We start from the raw sequence: 15,242 nt of genomic DNA, 5'->3' as shown, positions 1-15,242 counted from the left end.
ATAAGGTATACCTGTCTTTTCCTATTCCAGGCTTTTTTTTTGGGAGGATTAATGGGAGAGGCGTCTGGAGTGATGATGGTTTGTTGGGGCTGTCAGAGGCCTCTCCAGTCAGCTCCTCATTAACTATGAATGGGATCTACCTTTCGCATGTTTTCATAGAGGGGCTGCTGAGCCTCTCTGCATAGCCACTCTGCTCTCACAGAGGTTTCCACTTAGCCAAGAAATATCGTGAGGAGAGCCACACCAAGGCTTTGTCCCAATTCTAATCCTTAAAGGGATATTTCATATAGTCAGTGTGTTAGCTACAGTAGATGGCGGTCGGCACGCCATCAGTTTAAGTGTACGCTATATTTAGAATATTTTCACCGTTTCACCTTGCTGTCAGACAGCCCTGTTTAAGTTCATGCAGGGGGAGCTGAAGCTGTTCTATGCTCTGGTCAAAGCCACCAGACTCCTTTGACAAAAACAGTAATTTTACCTCGCAACACAAAGGTTTGGGGTTTGAATTATCCGGCAGGCTGGGGCTTTTTTACATGTTCTCTACATGTCTGCAGGTGCTTTTCCATCTCCAGTTTTTAGTCTTCAAACCTTTCGATCTTTGGTTTTCCTGTAAACGATGTAATTTATGTTAAAGGAAGTGCGCATGACACGTAGTGACTATTTTACATTTTGTTTGTTTTAGATGGGAACATTACATTCTATTAATTTCAACTGTAATCATGTACAAAGGAGAAATGCAAGCATTTATAACACTACTCCAGTAATAAGGCAGGACAGAAGACAACAGATCGTGTGAATATCATTTCAGATCTCTGCAGTATTCATGTATCACCATCAGCAAGAAACCAAAAAGATAAAATACAGAACTTGCTTCATTGTCATTAATATCATTATGATTTGAGTCAGGCATTACAGCAACATGACATGAATATTTTTCTTCTAATCTGGGATTAGAGCTAGAGGATCAAACTGGGACCATCAGGGATTGATAGGAGAGATAGATAGATAGATAGATAGATAGATAGATAGATAGATAGATAGATAGATAGATAGATAGATAGATAGATAGATAGAAAAGGGAGAAGTGAGGGGAACGAGAGAGGAGACAAAACAAAAGGGCCTGATGGTGTTGTATTCTTCATTTTTTTACTTCTTTTTTTTTACTTCCTTTCATTCTCATGTGTCTGTGAGTGTGTGAATGTGCTCTGTATGTGTGTGTGTGTGTGTGTGTGTGTGTGTGTGTGTTATTTGCAGGATTTGAGCATTTACTGTGGCCTGTGTCCTGCTGCGCTGCAATCTGTTTGCTCTCCTTCCTCCTCTCTCATTACAGAGCAGCAGCACATTTGGCTCGACACACTCTTAACCTGTAATGTACTGACGGATGGTGATGGTGATGGTGTGTGTTTCTGCTGGTTTGTTCCCTTTTAGGTCCTTTGGCAAGTTCTTAAAGTGCTCATATTATGCTCATTTTCAGGTTCGAAATTGTATTTAGAGGTTGTACCAGAATAGGTTTACGTGGTTTAATCTTCAAAAAACACCATATTTTTGTTATACTGCTCATTGCTGCAGCTCCTCTTTTCACCCTGTGTGTTGAGCTCTCTGTTTTAGCTACAGAGTGAGGCATCTCACTTCTGTTCCATCTTTGTTGGGAGTCGCACATGCGCAGTACCTAGGTAAGGACTACTAGCCAGTCAGAAGCAGAGTATGAGGGCGTGCCCTGACAGCACCTAGGTAAGGACTACTAGCCAGTCAGAAGCAGAGTATGAGGGCGTGCCCTGACAGTACCTAGGTAAGGACTACTAGCCAGTCAGAAGCTGAGTATGAGGGCGTGCCACGCTAGCAGCTAGGCGAGCATTATAACGTGTGTTCCAAAGTGACCACGTTTGTCTCTGAAGTAAAGGCTGGACTACAATAGAGCTGTTTGGAGCAGTTTGTGAACAGTGTTTTCTGTTGGAGATGGTAAGTCCCTTTGGGGGGGACTTTGGGCTTTTTCACTTTGTAAACCTATAATGTGCACAAAAAAAGATATATAACACAATAAAGGAAAGGCAAAAAGCAAAATATGAGCACTTTAAAGAACGAATTATTGTCGGTTTTAAAATTTTTAACTGCTGTCGGTACACCATCCATCTTAGAGTAAAACATCTTGTTTAAATGACTATATAGCTTTGCTCCTGTCGGCTCGTTTTTCTTCATTAGCAAGTCCTCCAGCTGTTTTATATTTGTCCTTGGTTACTTTTCTCGGCATATTCACATGTACTACAAGTATTACTTCAAGTTGTGATGCTTTTACTCTAATTGGGATTATCTAAGTAGTATTTATTTCAGGATTCGCAACAGAGCATGGGGAGCCACATCTGCTCACCACACAGTTGCTAGCTTACCGCTGAATAAAACATGAAGTAAAATTGCGGTCCTTTCTCCGCTCTGAAGCAGCGACGCAGCAGTGCTTGTGCACGTGTGTGTGTGTGTGGGGCGGAGCCTCGAGGGCAGAGGGAGGGGTTAGACAGAGATGCTACTTTCAAATCTTGCTAGCTTTTTAATGTTACGACCCTGCCTTTAAAGTGCCCATTTTATGAAAAAATCACTGTTTCTGGGATTTGGGGTGTTATTTTGTGTCTCTGGTGCTTCCACACACATACAAACTTTGAAAAAAACCATCCATGCTGTTTAGAGTGAGATACAGTTTCTGAATGTGTCCTGCCTTCAGTCTCCGGGTGAGCTGGTCAAAATCAGCACGGCTTTTTATGTCACTAGCCGAAACGAGGTGGCTAGCCGTAGCATGCTAGCTCGTTCTGAATGGCAAAACACTGCTACAACACACACTAGTTCACCATAATCTACAAAAGAACTACTTCTATGTCCCTGTTCTGCAGGTATTCCACGCAAAGTTGGAAGTGTGCCCTCGTTTAGAAGAAGTCTCCCAGCTAATCCTGCCTCGTACTACTGAAATTGTAGAAACAAACAGCTAGCTAGCTGATATGATCCTTACCTAGCTACTGCGCATGTGCAACTGCCAACAAAGATGTTACAGCAGTGAGATGTCTCACTCTGTAGCTAAAACAGAGACCTGAACACAGGGTGAAAAGAGGAGCTGCAGCAATGTGCAGTACAACAAAAATATGGTGTTCTTTGAAAACTAAACCATGTAAACCTATTCTGGTACAACCTCAAAATACAATTATGAACCTGAAAATTAGCATAATATGGCCACTTGAATGTGCTTCAAATCATATTGTAGCTTGGCCGAATAAAAAAATCATCATTACACGAATTCTTACCCAGAACATACAATACAAATTAGTTTCTAACTCCCTGTTTCTCACTGCCTGTCTGGTCTGGCATCGTGCCAGTGTGACCACACAGCCGACAGTGATGCTACAGGCTCGGATAATGAAAACACACACACACACACACACACACACACACACACACACACACACACACACACACACACACACACACACACACAGTAACATACTGTCCAACCCGAGGCATGCTGCGATGTCTTCGGCGCCTCGGACACTAACACAGTGTGTGTGTGTGTGTGTGTGTGTGTGTGTGTGTGTGTGTGTGTGTGTGTGTGTGTGTGTGTGTGTGTGTGTGTGTGTGGTGTGTTTTCACCTTCTCCCTCTATGCAGTAATGGAGTGGGATTACTTTGATTGACAGGTGTGACCGTTGTTTGCCACGCACACACATACAGTCACGCCAACAATGTGATTATTATAATTGCAACATGAACATGTCAAGTATGGGGTCGTCATGGCAACAGTAACGTGCACTGTCTTACCTTGACATGAGTGTGATGTCATGTTTTATCTGCATGCAGGAATATTGTTATTCTGACACCAGTGTTTCCTTCACTCCAGGCTCAGTCTGAGATACATGTAATCCTGGCTGGCTGAGAACATTAATGTATGAATTTGAACATAATTTTAATATATTGATAGATTTACTTCTGCATCTGATATGTAAGTTTGAGAGTTTGTTTGAGAAATATTGGGTAAACTAGTGTTCCACAGTAAAGACAAAAGTTCAGGCCACACATGAGGTTTATTTTTTTATCAAACTAAAAGAGAAAGAGCCTACATTAGCCCAAAGTTGAATAATGTAGGGTTGTCTGTATGCGACATCAGTGGTGTCTGTGATGGATAAATGTGGCTGATCTCCATTTGGCCGTGCTGGTGAGCCGTATGTTAAGCAGCAGCAAGGGCGGGGGACTCTATTTAAATGGAGTGCAGGATGCACATGCTGCAGAAGGTGTAACGTTGCATTTCTGTCAGACGATATCAGACAGTAGCAGAGAGAGTGGCTGATGCTTCTTGTGGAAAAGGAATTTTAATAAGATGAATTCAAAACAGATAAATATCAGGCAGGGCAACATAATAAACACGTTACCTACAATTGAAGTTGCTCAACGTTTTTTGGGAAAGACTTATTTGCTGTCTTGCAGAGCATTAGAGGAGAAAATCAATATTAATCTCACGTTTGTAAATTAAAAGCTTGGAAACAGTTGGCTAAGCTTAGCATAAATACTGGAGGGGGAAACAACTAGCCTGGCTTTTTTGTTTTGGCAAGAAATAGTAACAGTTTTTATAACATGCTCTAAAACCACATCTGTGTTTTAAAATTTCTGATTATGGATAAATAGCCAGGGTGAAGAGAACTGACTGACTGACACATGTCATGTCTAGCTCCTGTGGTCAAGTTTGTTTTTTTTTCTTCATTTTTTTCATTAGTTCTGTTTGTTTTGCCATTTCCTGTTTTATTTTGATACTTCCTGGTCTTTGTCTGACTTCCCGCCGTGTGGCCTTGTCCCCGCCCCAATGTGTTTCACCTGTGTCTCGTCATCTTCCCCGTCCTTGTGTATTTAACCCCACCTGTCACTTACCTCATTGTGAGATCGTCTTTCGTCTGTGTTAGCGTTTGAGCGGTTATCCCTGATTCCAAGCGTTTCTAGTTTTCCTCTGCCTGTTTTTGGATACCCTGTTTGCCTTTTGCCTGTGAATTTTTGCTTACTTCAAATAAACCTGTTTGGATTGAATCACTTGAGAGTTGTGCTTCTGTGGGTCCATCTACCTGTGAGCGTGATAACACAAGCTTAAATAGTGTAGCAAGGAGTCCGACCAGGTGAGCTAAAATGCCCTCTGTCGACCCTCTGTGTAGACGTCCCGTAATTAGCATCATCTATCATCTTTAAATGAGATCTGTCAATCAGTTTTTGAAACGGTATGTGAGTTTTCAAAATGATTGAATATGCCAGAGGGAGCAGAAAGTCATTTCATATGAATGACATGTCTGGTTGAGCTGTTGCACCCTTGTAGCAGCAGCAGTGATTTACTTGATTCAAAGTCATTTTTCATAAAATGGTTAAGATCCCATATAGTGCTCATTTTCAGCTTTATACTTGTATTCATGTTTACATGCTTTAATGTTCAAAAGACACATTATTTTCCTCATTCTGTCTGTCTGAATATACCTGCGTTCATGCTCTGATTGGTCAGCGTTTCCGGGTCTTCGGCATCTCTGCACCGTCATTGCAGCCGGGGAATGATTTTAACGGCACTATAGCAACACTTTCTATAATGTATTATGGTTGTGACATCACAACTCTACTGAAGTCCATGGTGACTCGTTTAAAGGCACCGTTTCTGAATACTGGCTGTGTGCATTTCTCTGAGGACTACGCGTTTTGATACTTTCATAGTATTTATATAGCACCTCGACCCACTTTATAGTGAAAAAAGACATGGAAATCTCACAATACGGGACCTTTTAATGAGTTCAGTGTTCCAATGTTTTATCAACCAATTGATTTTGTAGAAATTCAAACTATTCAATTTTAAAATGGCTAAATTTGAATAGATTTAGATGATGTTAGTCATGCTGGAAGTTTTTTTCTGCTTTTTCAGATAACGGAAGTCTGATTTTGGAACATACTTCTGCTTTTTGCCAGTTTCTTACAAATAAAATACTTGATTTAGTAGTGAATATCAGACATTAAGTCCCGTTATAACTACTAGACGTCTCATGATCTGACTGACGGAGAGCCTCCCTGCATTATGAATGGATCTCTTTGTTTTAGGGGGGGGCGGTCACAAGATTTTGAGAAGCAGCGGTTTCAACTCTAAATTATGGCTGTATTTGAAGGGCAGAAGCAGTCCACACAAAGTGCAACATCTCAGTTTGATGCTGATTCTTTTCTTTTGCCTTGGTTGAACATTTGATTTGAGCATATGATTTGTCATTCTCACTGAATATCTGACTAAACCTCCCCCACACCCAAAATGTGTCTTCCGACAGGTTAACAGACCTGTCAGGCTCTCTCACAGATGGACCAGTGAACTATAAGTACAAGACCAAATGCACTTGGCTAATAGAAGGATAGTAAGTATCTGTGTTTTTCCTCTCCTCTGTCATCATTTATCTTACTTAGTTCTACATGGTTAAAAACTTTTTTTGTATCTGGCTGAAGGGCTCCAGATAAAGAGAGCTTTATTACTGTGTGAATAGAAGGAGTTTGTCTTTGTATGTAGTTATTGTCCTCCAGAGTTGCTTCGTGCCCAATGACTGCTCAGAGATGCATGCTGCACCAACTGAATGCACACAGACATAGCTATCTAAAGCGCTGTATACATTTAATTCTACGGTTGTTGACAGGCAATGCCTGTGTTGCAACCTTAAAAAGAAACGACTCCGTCTTCTTTTTGTTCTGCAACTTTATTTTCCACGGAACTGCAATTTTTTTATGTGTGTACAGTTTTAACGAAGCAGCCGGATATGACACAGCGTTCTTCTCACAAACTCAACTCATAAAACCTCAAGTGTCGTACATCGACACCAGCGCATTAACAATGAAATAAAGTAGCATAACATCTGTGTGTCGTGGTAAAAAAATTATTTTCTTGTACATTTTGTAGCTTCATGAAATTTGCATATCTTATATTTCTGGGTCGCAACACCTGCTTGCACTTAATGTTTGTTATACAATTATATTCAGCCATTTAGCAGTCACTAACAGAATAACAACAGTAAAAAAAACATCTGAAAGCAATGCATTATGTTTTGGGTCACCTCTTTAATAGTCTGTGGGCCTTGGGCTTTGGGCAAAGGCTGCAGTTCTTCATTATCTCCTTGGGAAATATCGAAGGAATGTTGGGCTCAGTCAAATATTTGAAAAGGCCATTATGAACATTTGTAGCAAAGTCAAGTCCATTTTATTTGATTAGCACAAAATCCTGAGCCAGAAATTTGCCTCAAAGGGCTTTAACTTTGGATTGATTGCCAGAAAATTGGGTGCAGTTATCTATGGCACACTGTGGATAAAGGCTATTTTAAACAATTCATTCCTTTCTCATCTACTGTATTTTACTGACAAGTATATGTACTATAAATCTAACCTGGTTATTCACTTTCATTTAAGATTTTAGACCACATGTGTCAAACTCAAGGCCCGCAGGCCAAATCCGGCCCCTCGCAGATTTTGATCCGCCCTGCATGTCAACTTAGGTTCACAATAATTAATAGCCCACCTAGTTTTTGTCGCTTTTTCAACATTTGGTCGCTTTTTCTGAAGTTTTTGTCACTTTTGCTAAACGCTGTTGGCGCTTTTTTCCCACGTTTTTGTGCCACTTTTTCGTACTTTTTTTGGCACTTTTTTCTTTAATTGGCTAAGTTACTTATTTGCTGACTTTTTGGGGGCTTAATGTCGACCAAACTGCAAGTGAGAAGACTGTATAAGACAAGACATACAGTCAAAGATAGTTGACATTTTAAAAATAAAAGCATGTCAATAAATTAAACATGTCATTTTCCAGTGTGAGTTTGACACCCCTGGTTTAGACCCTTTAGCATCATCATTTTTATTGGATCGTTTAAATAAACATATAGCACACAGAACCACAGAATCATGGTGTTTACAGGATCCAGGTTTCTGTGTCAGAGTGCTCCCTTTAGAGTAGGTATAAAGGCGTCTCAAAAACTGTGAAAAAAGCTTATTCCAGAGTTCAGAACTCAGTATAGCAAAAAAGGTTTTCCGAGGCACCTTGTGTGTTTGTGACTGCCAATTTGTGATTTTAACCGCAGACTTTATAAATAATGGAAACACTTTTCAGAAGTAAGAATAATATGAAGCATATAGGTAATACCCTATATATTCATCAAATGTATTGCTGTCATGCCCATCTGTTGTGTGTTCTGTCTGCTCTCTCTCCCAGTCCTAATGCAGTGCTGCGGCTGCGCTTTAATCACTTTGCCACCGAGTGCAGCTGGGACCACATGTACGTCTATGACGGAGACTCCATTTACGCCCCTTTGATTGCTGTCTACAGGTGAGCGCCTGCTACTCTGAATAGGAGAGAGCTGGGAGAGAGGGGGAAATATGGAAATGATTCAGGAAGCCTTTGGCACGGCTTCAATAGCTCCAACAATTATGCAGTCAAATGACTTCATGTATAGGCAAACAAAGGGTGTGATAATAGAAAGAAAATATTGCAATTACTCGCATAATCCCTGAATACCGCTTCTTTCTGGAGCTCTATTGCATAATATTCCTCCCCAAAAGGACAATCAACAAGCATGTGGGTGGCACTCTTTCATTTGACAAGAATTCATAAAAAAAATTTATTTGAATTATTATTATTACTCTGCTCCATTGGGGCTTATCTCCTGTTGAGAGTTCAGTTGCTCCCAGGAATATGAAGCAGCTAATTTAGACAATTCCAACCAAGGAAACATTATCCGGCATTTGAATATACAAAGCTTAGACTTGTGTGGACTTATTACCTACAATATATAGGCTTATATTGTTTAATATAGATGGCCACATACTTGTGTTTGGAAGGACAGGCTAGGAGGAGGCTTTGACTCTGATACATTAGCGAGGGTACATTTGCAATGCATTGCATTTATTAAAAGAGGCAGGCCGAGCAAATAAGAAACCCCCCCCACTGTAAAAATCTCATCAAAGATATAAAACCCAAATGCAGTATGAATCTCCACTGAGGTTTTTTACTTAAAAGCTAATCGCTGTCATATTTTCAGTGGGAGTCTGCATTTGCTCAAATGGAATCCTTTTTATTGTACAGCTCTCCAGTGGTGCTTTCAGACCAGAGTCCATAAAATACAGCTTTTATCATTATTAGTTTTCTTGTTGAGAGGGACTGTCTGTCTTTCTCTGTCTCATTGTCTGTCTGTCTGTCTGTCTGTCTCTCTCTCTCTCTCTCTCTCTCTCTCAGTGGTCTAGTGGTAGCAGAGACCAGGGCTAATGAGACAGTCCCGGAGGTAGTGACAACGTCTGGCTACGCTCTGCTTCACTTCTTCAGCGATGCTGCCTACAACCTGACCGGCTTCAGCATCGCCTACTCGTATGTCTAGACGTCAACTGTCCTTAACTCTTTATCTAGTTTCTCTCTTCCCCCTCTGGGTCTAATATATATGAATGTCTGATAAACCCAATTTACCAGCCTGATCTCACAGAAGATATATACTCCCAACTCTTCACATGTTGACGCTCGGTCAGTGTCTCTCAGCGTCGGAAGACGACGCAAAAATCCCCCTTTAGCGTCTGTACGGAACGCACCGGGCAGAGCAGCAGCTCGACCGCAGCGCTGTCAGATGACGTGGTATTAAGAGAGACAACGGTAGCAAGTAGAATGAAAGACCGCAAATCTGCGTAAGAGGGCAGGTTGGGGTGGATGGATGTGTCAAACGATGAGGACTTTAACCCATTCACCCAGGAGGCCGCTGTTTGTGTGAAACCAAACGTCAATGTTGACTGATTTTAACTTACCTATGTACCCCGCTCTTCAGAATCTCCACCCCACCCAGATTCAGGGACAGATAACTACTGGGTGGCCGGCACATTTTCCATTTACACAGACAGGGTGCACACAGAAAATAAAAGCTACAGTAGATGACCGTGAGGAGATATTCTCTGAATTTGATTAAAAAAAAGTGTTTTGGATTAACATCACTTACTAACGCTAATGTCTGTAGCCAGTAAAGTGAGGCAAACATTTTGAAAGCACTGGTTGTAAAACGGTTTGTTGAGTTTGTCCCCTTTTGCTCCTGAACGTTACACATTTGGTTGTTTTAAGCTGTTTAGACTGGTGAGTACATTCTTTGTTGTACTGTTTTTTTTGTTGACTCACTTGTACAGTAGGTTACAAACATAAATTATACCCTGCACACCATGCCACAAACCGGGCTGCTTTGTGTCAGCAGTGATGGAACATTTAATGATATGTGGTAGGCAGGTTGTACACATGGGAGGAGTGAGTGAGGACAGTTACTGTACACAAACACACACACACACACACACACACCCCGAGGGGGGATAAAGGTTGTCATGACGACCCTCTTGTCACAGCAGCAAACCAGCTTTTTGTATTAACGAAAAGAAGATTTTCTACCTCTGGTGCTTGACTCCTTTTTTTTTATATCTTTTTCATCATCTTTATTTATCTGATTTTACAGAGAAACAGTGTATACTGTTTGGAGTATCAAAGTGTATAAATGCTTGTATTCACAGTTTGGGTTTTATGTGTCATTTCATTTTTTTCCCTACTATTTAGGCTCCTTCTGCTTTTGTAATGGTCTCTCATTTTCAGTCTCTTTAGTGCAAGCTGTATCTATAATTCCTATCTTTTAAATGATATCTGGCTTGCTCTATCTCTTATTTGCCCCATGGTTCCTTGTTACATTACAATCAATCGGCAGAAGCTTTTTTTGAAAGCCGCTTACAATAAGTGCATATAGACTTGCTACGAACAAGTTGAGAGGTATCTTCAAAAAATGGAAGTGCATCCCTCTCAAACACACAAATAACTGTGTTCAGTGCTACGGTGCATCTGATTTTTGTCTTCCGATGTTTATATTACATTATGAATCCAATGGATCCAGACATTTTCCACTACATTTACTGTAATGATGAATAAGGAATAACTGATGTCGAGCTTACCTTCCCTTTACAGAATGCATTATTTCTCATAACCGCATGGGTTGGAAAGCATTCTCCAAATTTTTTGTTGATTCTTCAACGTTATTCTTATACCTATTCTTATACCTACATACAGTATATTCTTAGTATTTGGAAAACTTTTCTTTTCTAAGACTTGAAGGTTTTTGATAACATATACAAGGACACGTCAAACATAGTTCTGCCCCCTGTTTTAAACCATTGTATTAAATCAATGTGCAATAAAGTACTTCTGCTTTGTGTCATGAAGCCAGGTAAAATCTCACTGGTCAACCCAACCTAACTGCAAGTTCAAGTATGGTTTATATATATAAGTGGCCATGGTCATTATTTTGGAATATCAAGACTGTTAAATTCCAACATTCACTCTCCTTTTAGCTTAGCTTTGGTCTCCACCAGCTCCTTAGAAAAAACCTACCTGGCTCTTCAGCAGTTGCTAGATGTTCCACTTTCTCCAACAGCTGGTCTTTAATTTAGACTGTCTGCCTTTTAAAGCTGTGTAAATAGTGTGCAGTGAGTTTATTAGAGCTTGTTTGCTGAAAACAGCTGCCTGCTGTGTTTAGATATGTGGTTGATGAGAGAGCTGAGACTGAACCGTAGTGTGAATGTTCTCCTAAAGTGGCTGAAAAAGCTCTGCAGAGCTGCAGAGCTGGTGATCATTTCCAGTGGGTTCAGCTTTCATAAAACCTATATTTATGTTAAATTTATCTGTCAAATTTACGGGATGATTAGATATAATTTTTTAGGGGAGCTACATTTATTTATCTACCTTTTATAATGGCCACTTCATATTGTCACTATACTGTACTACTATGTTGGGCAAGATAAATCATTTTATTAGCCTAAACTAGTTGCCAGCTATCACCCCAAAGCTGTGGGGTTCGGTGGTGGAATGTAACCAAGTACCTTTACTCAAGTACTGTACTTAAGTAGAAATTTGAGGTAGTTTTATTATATATTAAACTACCCAACGATATAACAGCCTACAAGTGCAGCTGAAATGATTCAGTAGAGTAGTCTCTTTGCCTGTGGTACAGTACATACTGTATAACCTTGAAGAAGTGCCTTGACTTCCCGTCTAACTGTGTCTCCCTCAGGATGAACTCGTGTCCCAACAACTGTTCGGGCCATGGCCGATGCAGCACAGCCAACTCGGCCTCGGGCCGCGTGTACTGTGATTGCGATGAGTACTGGAAAGGAGAAGCCTGCGACATCCCGTACTGCAGGGATAACTGTGGCAGCCCGGGCCGCGGCTACTGCGACCTGACCGGAGAGAAGCTCTGTGTCTGTAATGACAGCTGGCAAGGTAAAAGAGCAGCACAGGAGAGAGAAAGCAGAATGTTATCGGGGAAATGAACCCTCCTGTTGTCCTCGGGTCAAATTTGACCCATTTTCAAAAAGTTTCTATATCAGAAATTTCGGGTTTCTTTCGACCAAATTGTCAAAAAATGTATGTGGATTATTCCATACAAAGCTCTTCACAAGTAAAATGAACAATACGTTCACTACATTCATTGAATTTGGGTGTTTAATTCAATTATAAAGCATTTGAATTTTTTTATTATGAAAGAACGTTAAAAAAAGTGACAAAAATGTTGGAAAAAGGTTAAAAAAACGTGGGGAAAAAACAACAAAAACGTAAAATAAAGGGCAGAAAAAAAATTGATAAAAACATCTGAAAAACTTAGAAAACGTCGGGAAAGTGACAAACATCAAAAAACGTGAGGAAAAACATCAGGAAAAGCGAAAAGACGACCAAAACGTTTTTGACGTTTTTGAAAATTTTTGACTCAGAAAAACCAAAAGTTGCATGGTCGACAGGAAGACAACACAAGGGTTAAGATGGATGGATGGATGGATGGATGGATGGTTGGATGGATGGATGGATGGATGGATGGATGGATGGATGGATGGATGGATGGATGGTTGGATGGATGGATGGATGGCTGGATGGATGGATGGATGGATGGATGGATGGATGGATGGATGGATGGATGGATGGATGGATGGATGGATGGATGGATGGATGGATGGATGGATGGATGGTTGGATGGATGGATGGATGGATGGATGGATGGTTGGATGGATGGATGGATGGATGGATGGATGGTTGGATGGATGGATGGATGGATGGATGGTTGGATGGATGGATGGTTGGATGGATGGATGGCTGGATGGATGGATGGATGGTTGGATGATGGATGGATGGATGGATGGATAAATGGATGGATGGATGGATGGATTACGTTTTACATTATTTACATTTCAATCTAATTAAGTCCAGTTTTATGTTTTTAAACATCTTTTGAGCTGCAAATCACCAAATAAATACTTACTGTGCAATATTTTATTAATTCCATATGTCATTGTTGCACCTTTACAGAATTACTCTGCATTTACTACAAATGAGGCCAATGCCAGTGTGATTTATTCTAAAAAAGCAAATGGTACATTTCGAATGATGCCTGTAATAAGAAGGATTGTTTTGATGTTTCTGTTTTGTTCACTATTCAGTGAGAAAAGGGAACACATAGGAAACAGACAAAAGGGCAGGGAAACAAAAGCACAATGGCAGCCCTCTTCCTGTTTGTGCTCAACATAATGTTGCCTGATTCAATATTGTTTTATGTCATAAAACAATACATGTCTTGGGAAATCATGCCTAGTGATACATAATATACTATGTGGCTTCATTGTTTTTATGTTTCATTTGTGAATAGTTTGCTCTTTCAGCAGCACACAGAACAACTTTATGATACACAGGGTCAGGGTATCTGACTAATATTACTCTGGGGTACTCCTTTTCAAAAGAAAAAGCTGCCTATTTCTTGATGTAAGTTGGTCAAATTGGAATAGTACTCTTTATATATAAAATATTCATTTAATGCAATGCAGATCAAGCTCATAGACACGGGGTGTCACTGCCAAAGGTCCATAATTTAAGTCCGTTATTTTGTTGTAAAAAAACTAGTGTATTTTTAAATAATGACGGCCAATTGTGTGGGCTTGTTTAACTATATTCGTGGGGTCCAAAAACCGGGAGTCCAGTATACTTGTGGGGTCCTGACAGCTTTAGGGGCTTTCCGACCGGAGGGATTTTTGCAGTTCTTAGAACTAAACGTTCCTAGAACATTTTTTTCGTCGTGTTCCGACAGGAAACATTTGGGGATTTTTAAATTCCCCTGGCCTCAGTAGCGTACTTTTTTAGCTCCTACTTCAGAGCAGGGTCTTTTCCCTTTTCCCTTTTCCTAGGAAAAGTCCTAGGTGTACTTGATTGGTCGAACTTATAAGTCACGCCCACTGCCAACTCGGAACTTGCAGACAGAGCAACAACCAACAACGGGACATTTTTAACAATTTTCACCATCTTATTCATCATTACATTCACTTCTGACAACGTTTTAGGCGAGAAATTAGCTGTTTAGATTTCGAATATAGGCAGTCTTGCGAAAATTTATACCGAATTGACAATTTGCTTCAAAGTTTTCGGAGTTGAGAACCTCCATGAAGTGAGGAGACAGCCAGCAAGTGCCTGCCCCGGCCTCTAGCTCGTCGCGCGGCCAGTCATGCTCAAACACCTCGCTGTGAGCTGGAGGTCTCTCAGACCGCTCTCGTAAATAAGAGGCTTTTATTTCGCCGTTGACGGTTCGTTTGTTTAAATATCACAACACATGTCCATCATAAGATTAACGGGAACCTGTCTGTCTTTTCGGAGTTAAACTCCACAAGCGTGTCCTGCGGCTCGCCGGCCGTCAAACACACACACACACACACACACACACGTCCACAGCGCAGAAGGCAGAGGCGGGGTCTGTTCCGAGTATAATAAAGCCCCATCTGTGTTGAGCAAAACATTACGTGAATAACTACGAGAATGGGCGGAATGCGGAACTCGGAAAAGTGGACTGATGCGGAGGTGCAGGCACTGCTGGCCATATACGGCCTCCTCCATGCTGCTTTGTTGTTGTGTGTGACGCTAAGGTCTAGTGACGATGCTATAAAGACCGTTACCGTGCTTGCGTCACTCCCTTACCCCTCCTACCAGTCCCTATGGCCACTTGGCCAGTGGGAATACAAACGGAAAAAAAGATTTTGGGGGAGAGTAGTTCTTAGAACTGCTCAGACGTGTACTTTTCCTCTAAAAAGTACAAGTACTATCCGGTCGGAAAGCACCTTTTGTGGGGCCAAAATGCTGGACCCCACAAATTTAAAGGGCTGTTTGGGGGTTAAGACTTGGTTTTAGGATTAGGGTTAGAATTAGGT

General features: G+C 40.9%; 1 protein-coding gene across 6 annotated transcripts in view; it reads left to right on the top strand.

Annotated features, from left to right (window-relative positions):
* The window catches only part of atrnl1a (attractin-like 1a), a 326,334-nt gene that overhangs the window by 28,582 nt on the left and 282,510 nt on the right, over positions 1 to 15,242 (top strand). For all 6 annotated transcript variants that reach the window (XM_031315944.2, XM_031315943.2, XM_031315945.2 and 3 more), the window contains exons 2-5: positions 6,305 to 6,388; positions 8,218 to 8,331; positions 9,238 to 9,366; positions 12,077 to 12,285. In XM_031315944.2, coding sequence (XP_031171804.1) covers positions 6,305 to 6,388; positions 8,218 to 8,331; positions 9,238 to 9,366; positions 12,077 to 12,285 — 536 coding nt within the window. The remainder of the gene's footprint in view (positions 1 to 6,304; positions 6,389 to 8,217; positions 8,332 to 9,237; positions 9,367 to 12,076; positions 12,286 to 15,242) is intronic.

Source organism: Sander lucioperca, chromosome 15 (assembly GCF_008315115.2).
Source record: "Sander lucioperca isolate FBNREF2018 chromosome 15, SLUC_FBN_1.2, whole genome shotgun sequence".
NCBI classification, from domain to species: domain Eukaryota; kingdom Metazoa; phylum Chordata; class Actinopteri; order Perciformes; family Percidae; genus Sander; species Sander lucioperca.
This window is presented reverse-complemented; position numbering and strand designations above follow the sequence as displayed.